This window comes from Oncorhynchus clarkii, chromosome 5 (genome assembly GCF_045791955.1).
Source record: "Oncorhynchus clarkii lewisi isolate Uvic-CL-2024 chromosome 5, UVic_Ocla_1.0, whole genome shotgun sequence".
In the NCBI taxonomy this organism is placed as follows: Eukaryota; Metazoa; Chordata; class Actinopteri; order Salmoniformes; family Salmonidae; genus Oncorhynchus; species Oncorhynchus clarkii.
In genome coordinates, this window is record NC_092151.1 from 47,373,420 (window position 1) to 47,400,667 (window position 27,248).

The 27,248-nt window shown below is 42.6% G+C and overlaps 1 protein-coding gene across 8 annotated transcripts in view; it reads right to left on the reverse strand.

Annotated features, from left to right (window-relative positions):
- Positions 1-27,248, reverse strand: part of LOC139408936 (mitogen-activated protein kinase 10) — a 99,319-nt gene that overhangs the window by 41,301 nt on the left and 30,770 nt on the right. For 5 of the 8 annotated variants that reach the window (XM_071153424.1, XM_071153427.1, XM_071153429.1 and 2 more), the window contains exons 3-8: positions 26,206-26,375; positions 9,081-9,210; positions 8,628-8,686; positions 6,572-6,710; positions 5,999-6,164; positions 4,582-4,653 (exon numbers count right to left, since the gene is read on the reverse strand). In XM_071153424.1, the coding sequence (XP_071009525.1) occupies positions 4,582-4,653; positions 5,999-6,164; positions 6,572-6,710; positions 8,628-8,686; positions 9,081-9,210; positions 26,206-26,375 (736 nt within the window). The remainder of the gene's footprint in view (positions 1-4,581; positions 4,654-5,998; positions 6,165-6,571; positions 6,711-8,627; positions 8,687-9,080; positions 9,211-26,205; positions 26,376-27,248) is intronic. The other 3 variants (XM_071153426.1, XM_071153432.1, XM_071153431.1) reach the window with 2 other exon arrangements.

The following is a 27,248-nucleotide window of genomic DNA, read 5'->3' on the forward strand; positions in this document are numbered from 1 at the left end:
CCGTGCATTTTTATTATTAGCAGCTCGTCTTGTCTATTTTAATATCGATGAATATTTTACTTTCTCTGGTCATAGGAACAACATTAATTTTTGCATGAGGCAGATGCGGATGCGCTGCAACTCGAGTTTCTCCAGGTGGAAGACGGTGTCCCCTCTGTCTGGTCAGTCTCACCAGAGGAAAGGAAGGAGAGAGCAGGGACCATGAGAGGTGGACCCTCTGCTGCTCTCTCTCTCCCTTTTCTGAGACTAATGCCGTGTTCAAAACAACTGGGAACTGGGAAATCTCCGACATCTGCCTTCAGAGCGTTTAAGACAACTGGGAATTATGTTTTCGAACGATCATCCAACTCGGAATTCAAAGTCAGAAATTCATCTTTCTGAAGCGCAGACTTTCTTGACCTGAAGACCACTGACGTCATGATTTGAGCTTGTTTTTTTTAATTTTTAGTTCCAGTTTATGCTCAGCTGTGCCTCGCAATTGCTACACCAACTGATCTATTTTGTTATCAAAGCTTTAGTTTTGAAATATATTATTGTCGGGGGAAACAATATTGGCAGGCCAGGCATATAACCAATATGCTATGATACTATATTCGGCCTATTGCACAAACCTCATTCCTAAAGAGCTGTTTTTATTAGGTTAATGTTAAAAAATGTAATCATGTAAAAAATAGTCTGAGCAATAGATCTTGCTTTTTGACTGTGAAAGTGATCTTGACTCAGAAGAGGTTGGTGACCACTGATCTAGCAAGAGTATGTGAGTAACGCCACACTGTCCTTGCAGGGCTTTTCTTAAAGCACAAATCATGCAGAAGAGGACTGTAGGTTCTTGTAACTTCTTGTAACATGTAACCTGGGGGGCATGGTGTACGGTGTCTGACCCCACAACACACTCCAGGCAGACGCACACCGGCGCCAGAAATATTCCAATAAATATTCAGAGTGAGGGATGTCTCATTCTGCCAAAGGGGTCCCGAAATAAAAGAGGTTAAATACAGGATGGATTCCCATAGAAATATAATTAGTCATTCCATGATGGATCCATGGCTTTGTCATCACATTCTTCAAGTAAATCATTTATATAAACAGGACTTATGGACTTAAAATATGTATTTTTTTTAGGGGTTACTGAATTTATGGTGAATTATGGTAATGGTGATACATTATTATTAAATATATTATTTGAGCTATTAGAGGTGTTATGAAGCCAGCCAGTACAGTAGCAAGATTGGTTAGAGACAATAGAGCTAGGTGGAAACCATTGTACCTAACAGAGGAGTACAGGCCACGTATTGATTCAATTCACCTTCAGAGAGTCTGAGAGTCATAGGGCTCTATTTTCGCCTGCCATTAACGCACACTCTTTGGCAAATTTGACTTGTCAAAGCCAGGCGCCAGGGTATGTAATTTACTTGTCTTATACAGTGCCTTGTGAAAGTATTCGGCCCCCTTGAACTTTGCGACCTTTTGCCACATTTCAGGCTTCAAACATAAAGATATAAAACTGCATTTTTTTGTGAAGAATCAACAACAAGTGGGACACAATCATGAAGTGGAACGACATTTATTGGATATTTCAAACTTTTTTAACAAATCAAAAACTGAAGAATTGGGCATGCAAAATTATTCAGCCCCCTTAAGTTAATACTTTGTAGCGTCACCTTTTGCTGCGATTACAGCTGTAAGTCGCTTGGGGTATGTCTCTACCAGTTTTGCACATCGAGAGACTGAAATTTTTCCCATTCCTCCTTGCAAAACAGCTCGAGCTCAGTGAGGTTGGATGGAGAGCATTTGTGAACAGCAGTTTTCAGTTCTTTCCACAGATTCTCGATTGGATTCAGGTCTGGACTTTGACTTGGCCATTCTAACACCTGGATATGTTTATTTTTGAACCATTCCATTGTAGATTTTGCTTTATGTTTTGGATCATTGTCTTGTTGGAAGACAAATCTCCATCCCAGTCTCAGGTCTTTTGCAGACTCCATCAGGTTTTCTTCCAGAATGGTCCTGTATTTGGCTCCATCCATCTTCCCATCAATTTTAACCATCTTCCCTGTCCCTGCTGAAGAAAAGCAGGCCCAAACCATGATGCTGCCACCACCATGTTTGACAGTGGGGATGGTGTGTTCAGGGTGATGAGCTGTGTTGCTTTTACGCCAAACATAACGTTTTGCATTGTTGCCAAAAAGTTCAATTTTGGATTCATCTGACTAGAGCACCTTCTTCCACATGTTTGGTGTGTCTCCCAGGTGGCTTGTGGCAAACTTTAAACTACACTTTTTATGGATATCTTTAAGAAATGGCTTTCTTCTTGCCACTCTTCCATAAAGGCCAGATTTGTGCAATATACGACTGATTGTTGTCCTATGGACAGAGTCTCCCACCTCAGCTGTAGATCTCTGCAGTTCATCCAGAGTGATCATGGGCCTCTTGGCTGCATCTCTGATCAGTCTTCTCCTTGTATGAGCTGAAAGTTTAGAGGGACGGCCAGGTCTTGGTAGATTTGCAGTGGTCTGATACTCCTTCCATTTCAATATTATCGCTTGCACAGTGCTCCTTGGGATGTTTAAAGCTTGGGAAATCTTTTTGTATCCAAATCCAGCTTTAAACTTCTTCACAACAGTTTCTCGGACCTGCCTGGTGTGTTCCTTGTTCTTCATGATGCTCTCTGCGCTTTTAACGGACCTCTGAGACTATCACAGTGCAGGTGCATTTATACGGAGACTTGATTACACACAGGTGGATTGTATTTATCATCATTAGTCATTTAGGTCAACATTGGATCATTCAGAGATCCTCACTGAACTTCTGGAGAGAGTTTGCTGCACTGAAAGTAAAGGGGCTGAATAATTTTGCACGCCCAATTTTTCAGTTTTTGATTTGTTAAAAAAGTTTGAAATATCCAATAAATGTCGTTCCACTTCATGATTGTGTCCAACTTGTTGTTGATTCTTCACAAAAAAAATACAGTTTTATATCTTTATGTTTGAAGCCTGAAATGTGGCAAAAGGTCGCAAAGTTCAAGGGGGCCGAATACTTTCGCAAGGCACTGTACAAACGTATGTGGACACACCTTCAAATGAGTGGATTTGGCTATTTCAGCCACACCCGTTGCTGACAGGTGTATAAAATCGAGCACACCGCCATGCAATCTCCATAGACAAACATTGGCAGTAGAATGGCCTTACTGAAGAGCTCAGTGACTTTCAACGTGGCGCCGTCATAGGATGCCACCTTTCCAACAAGTCAGTTTGTCCAAAAAGTTCATTTCTGCCCTGATAGAGCTGCCCCGGTCAACTGTAAGTGCTGTTATTGTGAATTGAAAACATCAAGGAGCAACAACAGCTCAGCCGCGAAGTGGTAGACCACACAATCTCACAGAATGGTACCGCCAAGTGATGTAGCACATAGCACGTAAAAATCTGTCCTCGGTTGCATCACTCACTACCGGGTTCCAAAGCATGCCGCCATTGAACTACAGAGCAGTGGAAACGCGTTCTCTGGAGTGATGAATCACGCTTCATCTGGCAGTCTGACGGACAAATATGATTTTGTCGGATGCCAGGAGAACGCTACCTGCCCCAATGCCTAGTGCCAACTGTACATTTTGGTGGAGGAGGAATAATGGTCTAGGGCTGTTTTTCATGGTTCAGGCTAGGCCCCTTAGTTCCAGTGTTGGGAAATCCTTGCAATACAGCATACAATGACAATCTAGACGATTCTGTGCTTCCAACTTTGTGGCAACAGTTTAGGGAAGGCCCTTTCCTGTTTCAGCATGACAAATCAAATCAAATGAATTTATATAGTCCTTCGTACATCAGCTGATATCTCAAAGTGCTGTACAGAAACCCAGCCTAAAACCCCAAACAGCAAGCAATGCAGGTGTAGAAGCACGACAATGCCTCTGTGCACAAAGCGAGGTCCATACAGAAACGGTTTGTCGAGATCGGTGTGGAAGAACTTGACTGGCCTGCACAGAGCCCTAACCTCAATCCCATTGAACACCTTTGGGATTAATTGGAACACCGACTGCGAGCCAGGCCTAATCACCCAACATCAGTTGCATTTGTGGCTGAATGGAAGCAAGTCCCTGCAGCAATGTTACAACATTTAGTGGAGCCTTCCCAAAAGAATGGTGGCTTTTATAGCAGCAAAGAGGGGACCAACTCCATATTACTGGAGATGTTCGACGGGCAGGTGTCCACATACTTTTGGTCATGCAGTGTAAAATCCAAACATGATTGCAAACACGACATGCACAACTCTTGTTGAAACAAGACGTCATGTTATTGTATATAAACTGTTGCTCGTGGTAACGTGGCAGCGCACTCCGAGAACAACAAAGACACCTTCCCTGTAAGCTAACACAATGTAAATATACGGAACGAGTGAAATTATAATATGCAGTGCGATTTCTGTAACTTTTTTTGAACAACTTCTGTGAGGTCGTACTTTATCGGAGCTCCCGTTTATTAAAAATGATACGGAGTGTTCACAGCTGTCTTTACGAGGGGGAAAATGGCACCCTTATTCTTTGAACTAGCTCAACGGCCATTATTTACATTATCTGAATAAGGATACAGTCACGGCCAGGGAACAGGATTTTGTGACGCACCATTTCTCCCATAATGCACCCCACCGACCATATATCCACTGCAGGTACAGAGAGAGAGAGTGAGAGATAAGTCAGAGGTTAGCATTAGAAAAGAAAACGTAGGCTCTTTCTCAGTTCCTTTATCCTCAATCCCTTGTATCCTTTCTCCTCTCTTCTTTCTCAAAACTAATTAGAGGTGAAGATTCAAGGTCCCTGTTAGGAATATTATGAATAAATGACTAAACAATATTCTCATTTTAAATTCTCCTCCGATGTGTTTTGAGAATGAGGTGAGTATATGATAGAGGGTGCAAGGAATCGAGGAATGAGGAATTAAGAAAGAACCCTTGTCGGTAGAGCGCTATCGGAAACAAAGTAATTTGAATGTGGCGGTTGATTATTCAGACTGAGAAATAATTAGTGTGAGAGAAGAGAGGTAGCATGCAGACAAATTACTATTCCACTAATAAAGAGAAGCAGTTAGAGTCTCCAGGGGCTTTGCTGGTGGCAGGAAATCCATGGTCTGCTCTCTCTGCCTACGTCTAGTCTAGTTTTATATTTACCCAGGTAAGTTGACTGAGAACATATTCTCATTTACAGCAATGACCTGGGAAATAGTTACAACCTGGGAAATAGTTACAGGGGAGAGGATGAATAAGCCAATTGGAAGCTGGGGATGATTAGGTGGCCATGATGGTCAGATTGGGAAATTAGGCAGGACACCAGGGTTAACACCCTTACGATAAGTGCCATGGGAGAGTCAGGACTCTCGTTTAACATCCCATCCGAAAGACAGCACCCTACACAGGGCAATGCCCCCAATCACTGCAGCATTTTTTTTAAACAGAGGAAAGAGTTCCTTCTACTGGCTCTCCAACACCCCTTCCAGCAGAATCTGATCTCCCATCCAGGGATCGACCAGTACCAACCCTGTTTAGCTTCAGAGGCAAGCCAGCAATGGGATGCAGGGTGGTATGCTGTGAACCATACAGCTATTCGGTAATCACCAAGGTCACCAGATAAATACAGAGCTATAAAGGTTTATTTACACGTTAATTTACTCAATCCATTCAATGGAGGCTAGAGTTAGCTACCGGAAGTAACTTTATCTAATTTCCAAAAGGGTACTTGGATTCGAAACACAGTGCATAAAATTAGGTGTTCAAGGCACACACTTCAGTAATAGATAAGGTGACAAAGAAGAAGATATGCTTATGTTCTGTGTCACCAGAGGTGTCAGTGAGTTATGGGTGTTAATTGACCCCAACCCTGGCTGTTAGTGCAAATGCATGTTACAATGTAGAGGTGTGTTACAGCAGAGGTGTGTTAAAGTATTAGAACACACTCAACCAGTAGCATGTTACAGTGTTAGAACACCAGAACACATTTTCAAACCTGTCTTACCATTCTCTTTGTACCCCATGCCCAGGATGACCTCTGGAGCTCTGTAGTACCGTGTCACCACGTACGGGGTCATCATGAAGCTGGTGCCTGCAGTCCTTGCCAGGCCAAAGTCCAGGATCTTCAGCGTACAATCAGACTTCACCACTATATTGCTAGGTTTCAGGTCCTTCAGACGGAAAGCAACATCAAAGAGATGAGGATCATTGAGGTAAAAGTTTAACGGGTGATGCTAGCTACTACAGTATTTTTATTTTAAATGTCGACAGATGGCGTTTCACAGCAGACAAAACCGGTTGCAATGACGTAACTTCCACCAGCGCTGCTCACTGGGTTATGAGCAGTGCAAGGTTGAGCATGAGTAATGTTTACTATATCCAGAACATCCTAGTACATAATATCAATGACTAGGGTTACTGCTGGAGACCTGACGGAAAATTTGATTAATTATATTTCTAGGTTGGAGGACTTCTCACCATGTGTATGATGCCAGCGAAGTGCAAGTGTTTGATGCCACACACACATGCGTACAGTACACGTAAAGGCACACGCACTCACACACACAGGCCTTCTCACCCTGTGTATAATTCCAGCTGAGTGCAGGTGTTTGATGCCACACAGCATCTGATAGAGCAGGTAGGACATTCTCTCATGGTCTAGCTCCATCTGAATCACCTGGCATAGGTTGGCATCCATCAGCTCCATCACCAGGTACCTGGGATGGTGATACATACAGTTAGTTATAATATGTTTTCATAACTGGTAATGCACTGAGGCTGAGACTGGCTTTCTGGACACAGATTAAGACTAAAAAGCATGTTCAATGGAGAATATGGCTGTAGTAAAATAATCTCCAGAATGTCACTGCCATCTTTGCTTCAGAAAACCCTCAACACCAGAGAGAGACAGGGTAACACAAGGAGAGGTTCTAATTGCCTACACTTCGGCATAACTGTTATAATAACGTTCACTGGAACAGAGGTCTAATAAAAGAGATGAGATGCTTCAACCCAAGAGGCCCTACTTTAATGTGGGCTCCCGAGTGGCGCAGTGGTCTAAGGCACTGCATCTCAGTGCTAGAGGTGTCACTACAGACCCTGTTTTGATTCCAGGCTGTATCACAACCGGCAGTAATTGGGAGTCCCATAGGGCGGCGCACAATTAGCCCAGCGTCGTCCAGGTTAGGGTTCGGCCGGGGTAGGCCGTCATTGTAAATAAAAATGTGTTCTTAAATGACTTGCCTAGTTAAATAAAGGTTAAATAAAAATACTTATGATTCCCACTCTCCTCCCTACCACATCTCTTCTTTCATTCCTCCTTTACATCTATTCTCAACACAATGGACACCACACTGCAGAACATCAATGGGAATCTACATACTCTTTCTCAAAAATGTACATACTTAAAACCTCTCTTGGTAGGGGGCAGTATTTTCACCTCCGGATGAAAAGTGTGCCCAAAGTACACTGCCTGTTTCTCAGGCCCAGAAGCTAGGACAAGCATATAATTGGTAGATTTGGATAGAAAACAAATGTCTGAGTATAACAGAACAGATATGGCAGGCGAAACCCCGAGGACAAACCATCCAGGGGGGAAAAATTGAGGTCATAGGATTTTCCAATTGTTTTCTATGGGATACCCTTATTATTAGGAACCTGGTTGCAGTTCCTATGGCTTCCACTAGATGTCCACAGAACAATTTCTAAAGACTATGTTTTTTTGAGAAATTAAGAAGTAGTCCTATTCATTGTAAGTGTCACTCCAGGTGGACTCTACTGTTTTGGTGCGAGTGAACTGGACATAAAGATGGACATTATCGAACAAAAGGACCATTTGTGATGTTTCTGGGACATTTTGGAGTGGCAACAGAAGAAGATCTTCAACGGTAAGGCATGAATTATGTCGCTATTTCTGACTTTTGTGGAGCACCTGCCTGGTTGAAATATTATTTTTATGTCTTTGTATGCGGGGCGCTGTGCTCAGATAATCGCATGGTTTGCTTTCACCATAAAGCCTTTTTGAAATCTGACACAGCGGCTGGATTAACAAGACGTAAAGCTTTATTTTGATGTATAACACATGTATTTTCAAGAATGTTAAATATTTTAATTTGGTATTTTTGAATTTCGCGCTCTGCAATTTCACCAGATGTTGGCCAGGTGGGACGGTGCCCATAAGAAGTTTATTTTTATTTTTTTACTGTACATAGAAAAGCCCATTCTTATTTAAATTGCTGTAATACATTTTTAATTTCAAGCACATACTTTGTTTAATTTTGTGCTGTTTTGGATTGAAAACAAACACCATTCCTTGCACTACCTTGCACTGACAAGCATGCTTCCTTCCATTCACTGTAGTATCAGCAACATTCATGAATCATCCAGTACAAAAAGACAGAGCCTGAGGCTTCAAATTATACTACACTAATATCACTTTCACTGACATCACTCTTAGTGGTTATTTTCTCAGACTGAGAATAATTTAACAAGAGTCTTGAACGTACATAATATAATTTTGCTCATCTGAAATCAGACTTAAGTCTGATGAAACTAGAAATGTAATTGGCCTACATAAAGTAAATATAATCTCACGATTATTCCTTTTTCCTCTGAATATTGTTTACTGTACTTACACATCCTGAAAGTCTTCTAGTGATTTCTGTGGTGTGAAAACATTTAATAAACTGATGATCTGAAAAAGAAAGACAACAGAGAAAAAAACTGGGTCAACATTCAGTATCAGGTTAACCAAGTCCATCTACAGTAACAACAATAACAGCACATTGCTGATTTCTTTTGCCATATTGAAAACTGAATATAGGGACAGAGAGAGAGAGAGAGAGACAGACAGACAGACATCTGCTCTGTGAGGATTATATCCATGGAAAAACAAAAAAATCTGTCTGCCTGTATCAATTCCCATCATACACATTGCCCCAGGCAGGCAAGAAATGTATTCTGGTCACAGACTCACTTTACGGGGAGGGGACTCACTCTATCAGCACCACAGAATGGGCCAATAAAAGACCACAAAACACCAGCTAGACTATTATCTTGTTATTTGTTTAACCATAGAGACATCTCACATTTTTGTGATTGACACATTTCATGAGCACCAGTTCCCTGTATGCCCGCTTGGCATGGGTCTGGTTCTGAAAGGGTCTGCTGAGCTTCTTGATGGCCACGTTTCTGTCGAGGACTGCATCGTACCCGGCACTGCAGAAAACACAGGACAAAAACATTGAATTAGAACCACAGAAATGTACCAGTCAACTTACTGTCGTGTGGGGGGCTTTGTCCATTCTAGTCATTATGTTTCTATATGACAAAACAGGAAGTGAGTCAGAGACAGCACATGGCAGACAAATGAGAATGATAAGTGAAGTCCTGTGAAAGATTTAAGGGTTTGCTATTGATCAAGATCGATGGTCCTGGCTCTTCCAGGGCCTTTCTGTCTGTTCTGACCATGATTGTAAACTAGCCTGGTCCCTGATCTGGTTCTGCTGTATAGCCAACTTCTATGGTAGTTGTGCCAAACAGCACAAACAGATGTGGGACCAGGCTAGGGTGTAACCATCTAAAGCCATTTGTGCTGATATTAGAATTACATAGGGAATACCTGTAGATTGACTTTAATGCAGACTTCTGATGCCAGAGAAAATCCACCAGAACCACCAGTGTAGACATATCCTTTGGGGCCCTGGTCAAAAGTAGTGCACTATATACAGTGCCTTCGGAAAGTATTCAGACCCCTTGACTTTTCCTACATTTTGTTATGTTACAGCCCTACTCTACAATGGATTAAACAAAAATCCTCAGCAATCTAGACACAATAATGACAAATAATGACAAAGCGAAAACAGACATTTAGACATTTTTGGTAATAAAAAACAGAAATACCTTACTTACATAAGTGTTCAGGGCCTTCGCTATGAGACTCTAAATTGAGCTCAGGTGCAACCCAATGGTTGCAACCCAATGGTTCCACAGAGTTCCTCTGTGGAGATGGGAGAACCTTCCAGAAGGACAACCATCTTTGCAGCACTCCACCAATCAGACCTTTATGGTAGTGGCCATAGCGTCACTTCTGGAGGAAAGCTGGCACCATCCCTACGGTGAAGCATGGTGGTGGCAGTCTCATGCTGCTGGGATGTTTTTCAGCGACAGGGACTGGGAGACTAGTCAGGATCGAGGGACAGATGAACAGAGCAAAGTAGAGAGGGATCCTTGATGAAAACCTGCTCCAGAGAGCACAGGACCTCAGACTGGAGTGAAGGTTCACCTTCCAACAGGACAACGACACTAAGCACACAGCCAAGACAACGCAGGAGTGGCTTCGGGACAAGTCTCTGAATGTCCTTGAGTGGCCCAGTCAGAGCCTGGACTTGAACCCGATCTAACATATTTGGAGAGACCTGAAAATAGCTGTGCAGCAAAGCCCCCCATCCAACCTGACAGAGCTTGAGAGGATCTGCAGAGAAGAATGGGAGAAACTCTGCAAATACAGGTGTGCCAAGGTTATACCCAAGAAGACTCGAGGCTGTAATCGCTGCCAAACGTGCGTCAACACAGGACTGAGTAATGGGTCTGAATACTTATGTAAATGTGATATTTCAGTTGTATATTTTTTTATACAATTGCAAAAATGTCTAAAACCTGTTTTAGCTTTGTCATTATGGGGTATTGTGTGTAGATTTATGAGAAAAAAACAACAATTTAATCCTGTTTAGAATAAGGCTGTAACGTAATATACCCTTTCAAGCATTTTTCTTTATTTTTACTATGTTCTACATTGTAAAATAATAGTGAAGACATCGAAACTATGCAATAACGCATAAGGAATAATGTAGTAACCAAAAAAGTGTTAAAAACAACCCCCCCACCCAAAAAAATCTGCTTTAATATTGTGGATAGATTGTTGCTTCCATCAATGTAATTGTCTGCATCATTTCCAATCAACCATATATTTTGGGGGTAAATATATATATCTATATACATACATACTGTCACGATCGTTGTAATAACATTCGGACCAAGGCGCAGCAAAATAGAGAATTAAAAGGCTCTCTATGGTCAGGGCGTGACACATACTGTACATACACACACACCCACCCATATACAGTTGAAGTCGGAAGTTTACATACACCTTAGCCAAATACATTTAAACTCAGTTTTTCACAATTCCTGACATTTAATCCTAGTAAAAATTCCCTGTCTTAGGTCAGTTAGGATCACCACTATATTTTAAGAATGAGAAATGTCAGAATAATAGTATAGAGAATGATTTATTTCAGCTTTTATTTCGTTCATCACATTCCCAGTGGGTCAGAAGTTTACATACACTCAATTAGTATTTGGTAGCATTGCCTTTACATTATTTGACTTGGGTCAAATGCTTCGGGTAGCCTTCCACAAGCTTCCCACAATAAATTGGGTGAATTTTGGCCCATTCCTCCTGACAGAGCTGGTGTGCCTGGGTCAGGTCTGTAGGCCTCCTTGCTCGCACACGCTTTTTCAGTTCTGCCCACAAATTTTCTATATGATTGAGGTCAGCGCTTTATGATGGCCACTCCAAAACCTTGAATTTGTTGTCCTTATGCCATTTCTCCACAACTTTGGAAGTATGCTTGGGGTCCTTGTCCATTTGAAAGACCCATTTGCGACCAAGCTTTAACTTCCTGTCTGATATCTTGAGATGTTGCTTCAATATATCCACATAATTGTCCTATCTCATGATGCCATCTATTTTGTGAAGTGCACCAGTCCCTCCTGCAGCAAAGCACCCCACAACAGGATGCTGCCACCCCCGTGCTTCACGGTTGGGATGGTGATCTTCGGCTTGCAAGCCTCCCCCTTTTTCCTCCAAACATAACGAGAGTCATTATGGCCAAACAGTTCTATTTTTGTTTCATCAGACCAGAGGGCATTTTTCCAAAAAGTACGATATTTGTCCCCATGTGCAGTTGCAAACCGTGGTCTGGCTTTTTTTTATGGCGGTTTGGAGCAGTGGCTTATTCCTTGCTGAGCAGGCTTTCAGTTTGTCTATATAGGACTCGTTTTACTGTGGACATAGTGCTTTCGCGCCAAAGTACATTAATCTCTAGGAGACAGAACTCATCTCCTTCCTGAGCGGTATGACGGCTGCATGGTCCCATGGTGTTTATACTTGGGTACTATTGTTTGTACAGATGAATGTGGTACCTTCAGGCATTTGGAAATTGCTCCCAAGGATGAACCAGACTTGTGGAGGTCTACAATTTTTTTTCTGAGGTCTTGGCTGATTTCTTTTGATTTTCCCATGACGTCAAGGTAAAGAGGCACCGAGTTTGAAGGTAGGCCATGAAATACATCCACAGGTATTTTGTGGAATTTTCCAAGCTGTTTAAATGCACAGTCAACTTAGTGTATATAAACTTCTGACCCACTGGAATTGTGATACAGTGAATTATAAGTGAAATAATCTGTCTGTAAACAATTGTTGGAAAAATGACTTATGTCATGCACAAAGTAGATGTCCTAACCTACTTGCCAAAACTATAGTTTGTTAAGAAGACATTTGTGGAGTGGTTGAAAAATGAGTTTTATGTAAAGTTCTGACTTCAACTGTATACACAGGGTGCTTTAGCAAACAAACAGCAGAGACCTGAAGACACCATACAACCTGGAACTGAGCTTGCTAGGACAGACCAGATACAACTTCAATTAGCACTGAGGTGTGAAGTGAGAGGTGTCGATGCCTTTGGGCCCAACAAGTGGCAGCAGACTTTGAAGCCATCCACTGACATTTTCTACAAGAAATCCAGAAATGAAAGATTCTCCCAAGTGGGTGTGACACCTACTCCCACTGCCTGCTGCACTGCTGCTTGGATTCCACCTGGCGATCTGTCTCCCAGTCTGGTACAGGTAACTTCACCACACTCCCCCCTCTCCCCTGAGCTTTCGCTCACCTCCAGCACACACGCACTGCACTATTGGGGCGAGTGACTCTGAACTTACAATGGCTAACCCCAAGTCGTTATTTTTCTTTTTTTTGTGCATTTTGCCATTTGCCTCATGACTCCTGCATGCCTTGTTGACTACAAACTTTCTTTACCAAGCCGTGGGACAGACTGTTTGTTCCCACACTCGGGACTCTGACTCTCTATTGGTTACACAGACTTTTGGCCTCCCATCCTATTCTAACCACCTTTCGCTGGCTTTGTATTCATGTTACCTGATGAAAATGCTGTACAATATGATCTTGTTGCCATCTAATGCACATTCAGATGTCATAAATCAGCACTGCCAAGCTCTCCCTGTCCTAAGCCGTGCTTTGATTGTATGACTGTTGATGATATCTGGAAATATGCATGTACACCCTGGCACATCTACTGTTTTAGCACCAATTCTGACTTGTGCTCTGATATCTGCTTCACTGATTTCTGCTCTCGTAAAAGCCTGAGTTTTCTGCACGTTAATACTAGAAGATTATTACCTAAAATGGATCAATTGAAAGTGTGGGATCACAGCTCCAATCTAGATGTGTTAGTCATTACTGAGAGGTGGTTAAGGAAGAGTGTTTTGAATACTGATGTTAACCTTTCTGGTTATAACCTTTTTCGGCAAGACAGATCTTCCAAAGGTGGGGGAGTGGCTATCTTTACCAAGGATCACCTTCAGTGCTCGGTTGTCTCCACCATGTATGTCCCCAAACAATTTGATTTGCTGGTTTTAAGCATAAACTTCAAATGGCTCTTTGTTGACTGTTGCTGGGTGCTATCATCCTCCATCAGCACCGGCCTGTACCCTACCTGCCCAAAGCTCTCTCCTGGCCCCTTACACTAAGTCTGAATTTGTCCTGCTAGGTGACCTAAACTGGGACATGTTTAAACTACCTGACCAAGTCCTAAAGCAATAGAGCTTCCTAAATCTTTCTCAGATTATTACCAATCCCACAAGGTATGACTCCAAACACCCAGAAAAGGCTACACTCCTAAATGTTATCCTCACAAATAATCCTGATAGGTATCAGTCTGGTGTTTTCTGTAATGACATTAGTGATCACTGTTTTACAGCCTGAGTTTGGAATGTCTGTTCAGTGAAACGATCTGTTCTGATTTGTCATAGACGCTTGCTAAAAATCTTTAACGAGCAAGCCTTCCTTCATGAACTGGCCGCTGTAAAATGGTACAGAATCAGCTTGATCCCCTCTGTCGAAGACGCTTGCACCTTCTTTTTTGATATTTTCAGTGGTATTCTCAACAAACACGCCCACATAAAGGAAACGAGAATTAAAAACAAGTTCAGCCCCTAGTTCGACCATGATCTTGCAGAGTTTCTCCACCTCAAGAATTGCATTTGGCGAAAGGCTTGGCACATGCATACTCGTGTTCAGGCAAATGAGAAATAAGTGCACTCAAAATATCCGGAAGGCCAAAGTTAGTTACTTTAAGGAGCAGTTCTCTCTCTGTGGGTCTAATCCCAAGACGTTCTGGAAAACGGTTAAAGACCTGGAGAATAAACCCTCCTCCTCACATCTGCCGATGTCCCTTAATGTTGATGATGTGGTTGTTACAGACAGGAAGCACATGGATGAGCTCTTTACATCACCACCTCATTAAGTCAGGATTCCCATTTGACTCAACCATGCCTCCTTGCCCGTCCAACATTTCCTCATCTCCCATCCCTTCTAATTCAACTATCCCTGATGCTTCTCCCTCTTTTGCCCCTGCCCCGCTAGAAAGTTCCTCCCTGCAGGCAGTCACTGAGTCCGAGGTGCCAAAGGAGCTCCTGAAACTTGACCCCAAAAAAACATCTGGGACAGATGGTTTAGACCCTTTCTTCTTTAAGGTTGCTGGCCCTATCATCGCCAAGCCTATCTCTGAACTTTTTAACAAGCCTCTCCTTTCTGGGGAGGTTCCCATTGCTTGAAAGGCAGCCATGGTTCATCCTTTATTTTAAGGGGGAGATCAAGCTGATCCTAACTGTTATAGGCCTATTTCTATTTTGCCCTGTTTATCAAAAGTGTTGGAAAAACTTGTCAATAATCAACAGACTGGCTTTCTTGATGTCTATAGTATTCTCTCTGGTATGCAATCTGGTTTCCGCTCAGGTTATGGATGTGTCACTACAACCTTAAAAGGTCCTCAATGATGTCACCATTGCCCTTGATTCTAAGCAATGTTGTGCTTCTATTTTATTGACTTGGCCAAAGCTTTTGATACGGTAGACCATTTAATTCTTGTGGGCCGGCTAAGGAGTATTGGTGTCTCTGAGGAGTCTTTGGCCTGGTTTGCTAACTACCTCTCTCAAAGGGTGCAGTGTATAAAGTCAGAAAATATGATGTCTCAGCCACTGCCTGTCACTAAGGGAGTACTCCAAGGGTCAATCCTAGGCCCAACGCTTTTCTCAATGTACATCAACAACATAGCTCAGGCAGTAGGAAGCTCTCTCATCCATTTATATGCAGATGATACAGTCTTATACTCAGCTGGTCCCTCCCCGGATTTTGTGTTAAATGCTCTACAACAAAGCTTTCTACCCTTAACCTTGTTCTGAACACCTCCAAAACAAAGGTAATGTGGTTTGGTAAGAGGAATGCCCCTTTCCCCACTGGTGTGAATACTACCTCTGAGGGTTTAGCGCTTGAGGTAGTCACCTCATACAAGTACTTCGGAGTATGGTTAGATAGTACACTGTCCTTCTCTCAGCAAATATGAAAGCTGCAGGCTAAAGCTAAATCTAGACTTGGTTTCTTCTATCGTAATTGCTCCTCTTTCACCCCAGCTACCAAACTAACCCTGATTCAGATGATCATCCTACCCTTGCTAGATTACGGAGAGATCATTTATAGATAGTCAGGTAAGGGTGCTCTCGAACGGCTAGGATGTTATTTACCATTCGGCCATCAGATTGGCCACTAATGCTCCTTATAGGACACATCACTGCACTCTATACTCCTCTGTAAACTGGTCATCTCTGTATACCCGTTGCAAGACCCAGTGGTTGATGCTTATTTATAAAACCCTCTTAGGCCTCACTCCCCCTTATCTGAGATATCTACTGCAGCCCTCATCCTCCACATTCAACGAGCTGCAACAAACACTCAAACTGGACAGTTTTATCTCAATCTCTTCATTCAAAGAGTCAATCATGCGTGATGTATTGTTGTCTCTACCTTCTTGCCCTTTGTGCTGTTGTCTGTACCCAATAATGTTTGTCCCATGTTTTGTGCTGCTACCATGTTGTGTTGCTACCATGCTGTGTTGTCATGTGTTGCTGCCTTGCTATGTTGTTGTCTTAGGTCTCTCTTTATGTAGTGTTGTATCTCTTGTCGTGATGTGTGTTTTGTCCAATATTTATTTTTCATTTTTAATCCCAGCCCCCGTCCCCGCAGGAGGCCTTTTGCCTATTGGTAGCCAGTCATCGTAAATAAGAATTTGTTCTTAACTGACTTACCTAGTTAAATAAAATAAAACATTTTAACAACTAGTTAATCCAATAAAATGACCCTTTGAATGTGATATTACAGTGCAGAACACTGTTTTGACATTAGGCAATACACTTGCACTACTCATTAACATTGACTGAACATCACATTTCCATAATTTCTATCCCATGTCTGATCAAAGGTGTGATCATTGAAGACATCTTCAATAATCATTGATACAAAAAATAAAATGTATTGTTTAATTACAACATACTGTATGTATTCTGTAATCAAATAAAACTAAATGAAAGAAACAATATTTAGCAGGCACTAGTTTGCATTAAGCCTGTCTTGAGCATTTGGCCATAGGTTTCGACATCACAGTAAATGTGCCCATTGCTCATGTACTTAGGGAAAAACCTTTTTGGCATGGCGAACCCAAGCCTGACACAGGTCTGGAACGATGACACTGCATGTCTCATTCATGGCCTGAATGAGGGTGGTAGTCTCATGGGTATGGCAATGATACATCTTTCACCTGTACTGTAATCGTCATGTATTGTATTTTACAGTATTGTATTGTTCCTGTACGTTACTCAGTTCGTGTGGCACTAGCAACACCAGAGTTGTGGGTACGATTCCCACTGGGGTCACATACGAAAATGTGCAGACTCACTGTTGTCACTTTGGATAAAAGTGTCTGCTATGTAAATGGAATATATTGTATTATGGTATTACAGTAATTTATTGGCCAATGCAATTTTAGTAAAGCAGTATAAACCCCACCAACTTCATTTTGGATACATGTTTACTGTACAGGGAATGCATTTGTTACATACAGTGCATCTCTGATCTTGTCAACATCAGATACAATTTACTGTAAAGTAAAATCATAATAGTCACCATCATAATAGTACATTACAGTATACACTGAGTATACAAAACATTAAGAACACCTGCTCTTTCCATGACAAACTGACAAGGTGAATCAAATCAAATCAAATGTATTTGTCACATACACATGGTTAGCAGATGTTAATGCGAGTGTAGCGAAATGCTTGTGCTTCTAGTTCCGACAATGCAGTAATAACCAACGAGTAATCTAACCTAACAATTCCAAAACTACTACCTTATACACACAAGTGTAAAGGGATAAAGAATATGTACATAAAGATATGAATGAGTGATGGTACAGAACGGCATAGGCAAGATGCAGTAGATGGTATCGAGTACAGTATATACATATGAGATGAGTAATGTAGGGTATGTAAACAAAGTGGCATAGTTTAAAGTGGCTAGTGATACATGTATTACATAAAGATGCAGTAGATGATATAGAGTACAGTATATACATATACATATGAGATTAATAATGTAGGGTATGTAAACATTATATTAAGTAGCATTGTTTAAAGTGGCTAGTGATATATTTTACATAAATTCCTATAAATTCCCATTATTAAAGTGGCTGGAGTTGAGTCAGTGTGTTGGCAGCAGCCACTCAATGTTAGTGGTGGTGGTTAGCAGTCTGATGGCCTTGAGATAGAAGCTGTTTTTCAGTCTCTCGGTCCCTGCTTTGATGCACCTGTACTGACCTCGCCTTCTGGATGATAGCGGGGTGAACAGGCAGTGGCTCGGGTGGTTGTTGTCCTTGATGATCTTTATGGCCTTCCTGTGACATCGGATGGTATATGTGTCCTGGAGGGCAGGTAGTTTGCCCCCGGTGATGCGTTTTGCAGACCTCACTACCCTTACGGTTGTGGGCGGAGCAGTTGCCGTACCAGGCGGTGATACAGCCCGACAGGATGCTCTCGATTGTGCGTCTATAGAAGTTTGTGAGTGCTTTTGGTGACAAGCCGAATTTCTTCAGCCTCCTGAGGTTGAATAGGCGCTGCTGCGCCTTCTTCACGATGCTGTCTGTGTGGGTGGACCAATTCAGTTTGTCTGTGATGTGTACGCCGAGGAACTTAAAACGTATTACCCTCTCCACTACTGTCCTATCGATGTGGATAGGGGGGTGCTCCCTCTGCTGTTTCCTGAAGTCCACAATCATCTCCTTTGTTTTGTTGACGTTGAGTGTGAGGTTATTTTCCTGACACCACACTCCGAGGGCCCTCACCTCCTCCCTGTAGGCCGTCTCGTCGTTGTTGGTAATCAAGCCTACCACGGAAGTGTTGTCCGCAAACTTGATGATTGAGTTGGAGGCGTGCATGGCCACGCAGTCGTGGGTGAACAGGGAGTACAGGAGAGGGCTCAGAACGCACCCTTGTGGGGCCCCAGTGTTGAGGATCAGCGGGGTGGAGATGTTGTTACCTACCCTCACCACCTGGGGGCGGCCCGTCAGGAAGTCCAGTACCCAGTTGCACAGGGTGGGGTCGAGACCCAGGGTCTCGAGCTTAATGACAAGTTTGGAGGGTACTATGGTGTTAAATGCTGAGCTCTAGTCGATGAACAGCATTCTCACATAGGTAACCCTCTTGTCCAGATGGGTTAGGGCAGTGTGCAGTGTGGTTATGATTGCATCGTCTGTGGACCTATTTGGGCGGTAAGCAAATTGGAGTGGGTCTAGGGTGTTAGGTAGGGTGGAGGTGATATGGTCCTTGACTAGTCTCTCAAAGCACTTCATGATGACGGAAGTGAGTGCTACGGGGCGGTAGTCGTTTAGCTCAGTTACCTTAGCTTTCTTTGGAACAGGAACAATGGTGTCCCTCTTGAAGCATGTGGGAACAGCAGACTGGGATAAGGATTGATTGAATATGTCCGTAAACACAACAGCCAGCTGGTCTGCGCATGCTCTGAGGGCACGGCTGGGGATGCCGTCTGGGCCTGCAGCCTTGCGAGGGTTAACACGTTTAAATGTTTTACTCACGTCGGCTGCAGTGAAGAAGAATCCGCATGTTTTGGTTGCGGGCCCTGTCAGTGGCACTGTATTGTCCTCAAAGCAGGCCCAAACCATGATGCTGCCACCACCATGTTTGACAGTGTGGATGGTGTGTTCAGGGTGATGAGCTGTGTTGCTTTTACGCCAAACATAACGTTTTGCATTGTTGCCAAAAAGTTCCATTTTGGTTTCATCTGACCAGAGCACCTTCTTCCACATGTTTGGTGTGTCTCCCAGGTGGATAGTGGCAAACTTTAAACTACACTTTTTATGGATATCTTTAAGAAATGGCTTTCTTCTTGCCACTCTTCCATAAAGGCAAGATTTGTGCAATATACGACTGATTGTTGTCCTATGGACAGAGTCTCCCACCTCAGCTGTAGATCTCTGCAGTTCATCCAGAGTGATCATGGGCCTCTTGGCTGCATCTCTGATCAGTCTTCTCCTTGTATGAGCTGAAAGTTTAGAGGGACAGCCAGGTCTTGGTAGATTTGCAGTGGTCTGATACTCCTTCCATTTCAATATTATCGCTTGCACAGTGCTCCTTGGGATGTTTAAAGCTTGGGAAATCTTTTTGTATCCAAATCCAGCTTTAAACTTCTTCACAACAGTATCTCGGACCTGCCTGGTGTGTTCCTTGTTCTTCATGATGCTCTCTGCGCTTTTGATGGACCTCTGAGACTATCACAGTGCAGGTGCATTTATACGGAGACTTGATTACACACAGGTGGATTGTATTTATCATCATTAGTCATTTAGGTCAACATTGGATCATTCAGAGATCCTCACTGAACTTCTGGAGAGAGTTTGCTGCACTGAAAGTAAAGGGGCTGAATAATTTTGCACGCCCAATTTTTCAGTTTTTGATTTGTTAAAAAAGTTTGAAATATCCAATAAATGTCGTTCCACTTCATGATTGTGTCCCACTTGTTGTTGATTCTTCACAAAAAAATACAGTTTTATATCTTTATGTTTGAAGCCTGAAATGTGGCAAAAGGTCGCAAAGTTCAAGGGGGCCGAATACTTTCGCAAGGCACTGTACGCAGTGGTTTAAACGTCTCTAGAGACAATATCTCTCTCATCATTATGTAATCATATCCTACCATACCTTTGTCTGTACATTATGCCTTGAATCTATTTTACCGTGCCCAGAAACCTGCACTTCTTACTCTTTGTTCCGAACGCACTAGACGACCAGTTCTGATAGCCTTTAGCCGTACCCTTACCCTACTCCTCCTCTGTTCCTCTGGTGATTTAGAGGTTAATCCAGGCCCTGCAGTGCCTAGCTCCACTCGTACTCCCCAGGTGCTCTCATTTGTTGATTTCTGTAACCGTAAAAGCCTTGGTTTCATGCATGGTAACATTAGAAGCCTCCTCCCTAAGTTTGTTTTATTCACTGCTTTAGCACACTCTGCAAACCCGGATGTCCTAGCCATGTCTGAATCCTGGCTACCAAAACCCCTGAAATTTCCATCCCTAACTATAACATTTTCCGACAAGATAGAACTGCAATGCAGAGTGTTGGGGAATAATCAGAATTAGTTGGGTAACATAGACAGGATGTTTTATTTTCATGATAGGCTTATGAGTTATTTCTCATAAGAATGAATTTTTTTGTACTATAGTGGTGGCCATTGGCAGTTCTCTGTTCTCTGTCACGACTAAGTTGTTTGGGCCGCAGAGATGGGAGAGGCCAAGGTGTCATCATGTGTAAACATATCTTTTGCTCCACTGTGTGTTTGTGTGCCAGTCACTCCCTACTTTTCCCATCGGGGAGAGGAGGATGGTAGTGTCTGGAATCATCATGTTCCCTCTCTTGTTGCTCCTATCTTGACCTATAGCCCCACTCTCCTCTCCGTGAGCTTGTCCAGGATTGGTTGTATTTAGAATTGGTTGTATCTAAATGACAAATTGATATATATCATAGGGTGGGGGTAATGTCTTGGTACCATTTTGTACCAAGGACGAGATAAGAGCTTTGTTTAGGAGACCAAACTGAACGATAATTTATAGCCAACTCTGTCTTCTTTGGGGATACTCCTCTCTGAAGTAAAGTTTTTTCTTTGTGTAAGTTCCTAAGACATGTGTTTTGTCATGTCGTCTAGGGGGGGTGGATCTTTCCTATAAAGAATCCCATTTGCCATTATGTTGGCCACTCTCAACTTTTCATTGGAGATACTGAACTGTTGAAAGTCAAAATGCTATTGCAAAAGCTTAATTATTATTAAAGGTGAAGATTAAGCATAACTCTGACTCGTGTGTGATTTGCTCTCTCATCATTTGGTAATTAAGGAAATTTCCACGACAAGAGATAGCCTGCAGAGTTCTGTCTTACTATCCAGGTCTGTACCCAAACAATTTGAGCTTCTACTTTTAAAAATACACCTTTCCAGAAACAAGTCTCTCAATGTTGCCGCTTGCTATAGATCACCCTCTGCCCCCAGCTGTGCCCTGGACACCATATGTGAATTGATTGCCCCCCCATCTAGCTTCAGAGCTAGTGCTGCTAGGTCACCTAAACTGGGTCACCTAAACTGGGACATGCTTAACCCCCGGCCATCCTACAATCTAAGCTTGATGCCCTCAACCTCACACAAATTATCAATGAACCAAAATCCGTAATCACGGTCACCCTCATAGATATCATCCTAATCAACTTGCCCTCCAAATACTCCTCGGCTGTTTTCAACCAAGATCTCAGCAATCACTGCCTCATTGCCTGCATTCGTAATGGGTCTGCAGTCAAACAACACACCCCACATCACTGTCAAACGCTCCCGAAAACACTTCAGAGAGCAGGCCTTTCTAATCGACCTGGCCCGGGTATCCTGGAAGGATATTGACCTCATCCCGTCAGTAGAGGATACCAGGTTATTCTTTAAAAGTTCCTTCCTCACCATCTTAAATAAGCATGCACCATTCAAATAATGTAGAACCAGGAACAGATATAGCCCTTGGTTCTCTCCAGACCTGTCAGCCCTTTACTAGCACAAAAACATCTTGTGAATTTCTGCATTTGCATCGAATAGCCCCCGTGATATGCAACTTTTCAGGGAAGTTAGGAACCAGTACACACTGGCAGTTAGCTTTCCTAAGGCTAGCTTTTTTCAAACAGAAATTTGCATCCTGTAGCACAAACTCAAAAAAGTTCTGGGACACTGTAAAGTCCATGGAGAATAAGAGCACCTTCTCCCAGCTGCCCACTGCACTGAGGCTAGGAAACACTGTCACCACCGATAAATCCACTATAATTGAGAATTTCAATAAGCATTTTTCTACAGCTGGCCATGCTTTCCACCTGGCTACCCCTACCCCGGTCAACAGCCCTGCACCAACTCACCCAAGCCTCCCCCACTTCTCCTTCACCCAAATCCAGATAGCTGATGTTCTGAAAGAGCTGCAAAATCTGGACCCCTACAAATCAGCTGGGCTAGACAATCTTGACCCTCTTTTTCTAAAATGATCTGCCGAAATTGTTGCAACCCCTATTACTATCCTGTTCAACCTCTCTTTCGTATCGTCTGAGATCCCCAAAGATTGGAAAGGTGCCGCGGTCATCCCCCTCTTCAAAGGGGGAGACACTCTAGACCCAAACTGCTACAGACCTATATCTATCCTACCATGCCTTTCCAAGGTCTTCGAAAGCCAAGTTATCAAACAGATTACTGACCATTTCGAATCCCACCGTACCTTTTCTGCTATGCAATCTGGTTTCAGAGCTGGTCATGGGTGCACCTCAGCCATGCTCAAGGTCCTAAACGATATCATAACCGCCATCGATAAGAGACACTACTGTGCAGCTGTATTCATCGACCTGGCCAAGGTGTTCGACTCAATTACCACATTCTTATCGGCAGACTCAACAGCCTTGGTTTCTCAAATAATTGCTTCGCCTGGTTCACCAACTACTTCTCTGATAGAGCTCAGTGTGTCAAATCAGAGGGCCTGTTGTCCGGACCTCTGGCAGTCTCTATAGGGGTGCCACAGGATTCAATTCTCGGGCCGACATTCTTCTCTGTATACATCATTGATGTCGCTCTTGCTGCTGGTGATTCTCTGATCACCATTCTTCTGGCCCTTATTTGGACACTGTGGTAAATAACTAACTAAGCTTCAATGCCATACAACTCTCCTTCCATGGCCTCCAACTGCTCTTAAATGCAAGTAAAACTAAATGCATACTCTTCAACCAATCGCTTCCTGCACCTGCCCGCCAGTCCAGCATCACTACTCTGGACGGTTCTGACTTAGAATATGTGGACAACTAGAAATACCTAGGTGTCTGGTTAGACTGTAAACTCTCCTTCCAGACTCACATTAAGCATCTCCAATCCAAAATTAAATCTAGAATCGGCTTCCTATTTCGCAACAAAGCATCCTTCACTCATGCTGCCAAATATACCCTCGTAAAATTGACCATCCTACCAATCCTCGACTTTGGCGAAGTTGTTTACAGAATAGCCTCCAACACTCTACTCAACAAATTGGATGCAGTCTATCACAGTGCCATCCATTTTGTCATCAAAGGACCCATATACTACCCACCACTGCGACCTGTACGCTCTCGTTGGCTGGCCCTCACTTCATACTCGTCGCCAAACCCACTAGCTCCAGGTCATCTACAAGTCTCTGCTAGGTAAAGCCCCGCCTTATCTCAGCTCACTGGTCACCATAGCAGCACCCACCCGTAGCACGCGCTCCAGCAGGTATATCTTACTGGTCACCCCAAAGCCAATTCTTCCTTTGGCCGCCTTTCCTTCCAGTTCTCTGCTGCCAATGACTGGAACAAACTGCAAAAATCACTGAAGCTGGAGACTCATATCTCCCTCACTAGCTTTAACCTCTCTGGGATATGTGGTAGCGTCCCACTTGGCCAAAAGCCAGAGAAAATGCAGAGCGCCAAACTCAAATAAATTCATATAAAAATCTATCTTTCATGAAATCACACATGTAAGATACCAAATTAAAAGCTACACGTGTTGTGAATCCAGCCAACATGTCAATTTTCAAAAAGGCTTTTCGGCAAAAGCAAACGATGCTATTATCTGAGGATAGCACCTCCATAAACAAAAGAGAGAAAACATATTTCAACCCTGCAGGCGCGACACAAAACACAGAAATAAAAATATAAATCATGCCTTACCTTTGACGAGCTTCTTCTGCTGGCACTCCAATATGTCCCATAAACATCACAAATGGTCCTTTTGTTCGATTAATTCTGTCCACACATATCCAAAATGTCCATTTATTTGGCGCGTTTGATCCAGAAAAACACCGGTTCCAACTTGCGCAACATGACTACAAAATATCTCAAAAGGTACTTGTAAACTTTGCCAAAACATTTCAAACTACTTCTGTAATACAACGTTAGGTATTTTTAAAGTAAATAATCAATAAAATTGAAGACGGGGTGATCTCTGTTCAATACAGGAAGAAAACAAACTGAAACATGCTTTCTGGTCATGCTCCTCTATCCTCTAGTGACCCTCGTTCAAGATGGCCGTACTTCTTCATTACACAAAGGAATAACCTCAACCAATTTCTAAAGACTGGTAACATCCAGTGGAAGTGGTAGGAATGGCAAGCAAGTCCCTTAGAAATCTGGATTCCCAATGAAAACCCACTGAAAAGAGAGTGACCTAAAAAAAAAGAGAATCTGAATGGTTTGTCGTCTGGGTTTTGCCTGCTACTGTTATACTCACAGACATGATTCAAACAGTTTTAGAAACTTCAGAGTGTTTTCTATCCAAATCTACTAATAATATGAATATCTTATCTTCTGGGGATGAGTAGCAGACAGTTGAATTTGGGCATGCTTTTCATCCAAAATGCCAAATGCTGCCTATCCTAGAGAAGTTAAGCACCAGCTGTCAGAGCAGCTCACAGGTCACTGCACCTGTACATAGCCCATTTTTAAATAGCCCATCCAACTACCTCATCCCCATACTGTATGTATGTATTTATCTTGCTCCTTTGCACCCCAGTATCTCTACTTGCACATTCATCTTCTGCACATCTACCATTCCAGTGTTTAATTGTTATATTGTAATTACTTCGCCACCATGGCCTATTTATTGCCTTTCTTCCCTTATCCTACCTCATTTGCACACACTGTATATAGACTTTTTCTATTGTATTATTCACTGTATGTTTGTTTATTCCATGTGTAACTCTGTGTTGTTGTATGTGTCGAACTGCTTTGCTTTATCTTGGCCAGGTCGCAGTTGAATAAAGGTTAAATAAATTTGAAAAATAAATAAAAGTATGGTTCAGTTTGGCTGCATGGTGGCCCTGTTGGACAAGAAAAAACATTAATGCAAGCTCATTGGCTCATAGCGGCCATATTGTTTGAGCTTCAGTCCTGCATTCAAAAACATGAGTACATAGATGTTATGTACCAAACTTGGTACTGATCAGTTAAGCGGTTCTGGAGAAGACGTTTAAAGTAGTCAACATCAATACAAATGGTTCAAAATACATCAATCGCATATTGCATGATCTGTTTGATGTTGAGTTCTGATATTTGGTAAGCATGGTAAAATGACAGAAGTAGCTCATCCTAGGGTGATGTGCCCTATTTGTCCTGATGGTGGTACAGTGGGCCCACAGCTTGAACCCCAGCATTGCTGCTTGCAGCTTTAATAATCAATTTGGTATTCTTCTAGAACTCTTCGTTAATCAAACTCAAGGTTTTAATCTCACACATACTGTACAAACACATATACAAATACACGTGCCACCTTGATACACAGTATAAATCTTTGCAAAGATCATAATGCAATGACCATACAGCCACACAACTCTATCTACTAACACATTATACATCAACCAAATATTAAGGTATACAGTTGGTTTTGCCACTATAATGTACATTTTCATTCACTACACTATAAAGAGTGTAAAATGAGGATTCAGTACTCACCAGACGATTCCCTGAGCTCCAGAACCGATGGGTTTTAGATTCTGGTAACGTTTGAGAACTGTGAAGGTGGAATCTCCTACTTCCACACTGTAGAACTGGTTGTCCACTTTGCATTTGCTCATGTTGTAATGCTTGCCAATGTATGACACATCCAATTGTTTACCAAAACCCTGCAGTAAACAAACAAACAAAGATCAGTGATGTCACTTTCACCTCTCTGACTGGCACTTCCACCAGTTGAATTATTACATTTAAGTAATTTGTTCGTCCATTTGTTTGTGCGTTTATTCGTTCATTCAAATCAAATGTTATTAGTCACATGCGCCGAATACAACACAGTGAAATGCTTACTTACGAGCCCCTAACCGACAGTGCAGTTTAAAAAAATACAACAAATACACTATATATACAAAAGTAAATTACTGGATTCTGCTATTTCAGCCACACCCATTGCTGACAGGTGTAAAATAAAAAAAATTGCACACAGCCATGCAATCTCCATAGTCAAACATTGGCCTTACTGACGAGCTCACTGACTTTCAATGTGGATGCCACCTTTCCAACAAGTCAGTTCATCAAATTTCTGCCCTGCTACCCCAGTCAACTGTAAGTTATATTAGTGTGCTGTTTTGCTCAGCCGCAAAGTGGTAGGCCGCACAAGCTCATCGAACGTGTCCGCCATGTGCTGAAGCATGTAAAAATTGCCTGTCCTCGGTTGCAACATTCACAACAGAGTTTCAAACTGCATCTGGAAGCAACGCAGCACAATAACTGTTTGTCGGGAGCATCATGGAATGGGTTTCCATGTCCAAGTAGCCGCACACAAGCCTAAGATCACCATGTGCAATGCCATGTGTCGGCTGGAGTGGCGTAAAGCTCGCCACCATTGGACTCTGGAGCAGTGGAAACGCGTCCTTTGGAGTGATGAATCACGCTTCACCATCTGACAGTCCGACGGATGAATCTGGGATTGGCGGATGCAAGAATACTACCTGCCCGAATGCATAGTGCCAACTATAAAGTTTGATGGAGGAGGAATAATG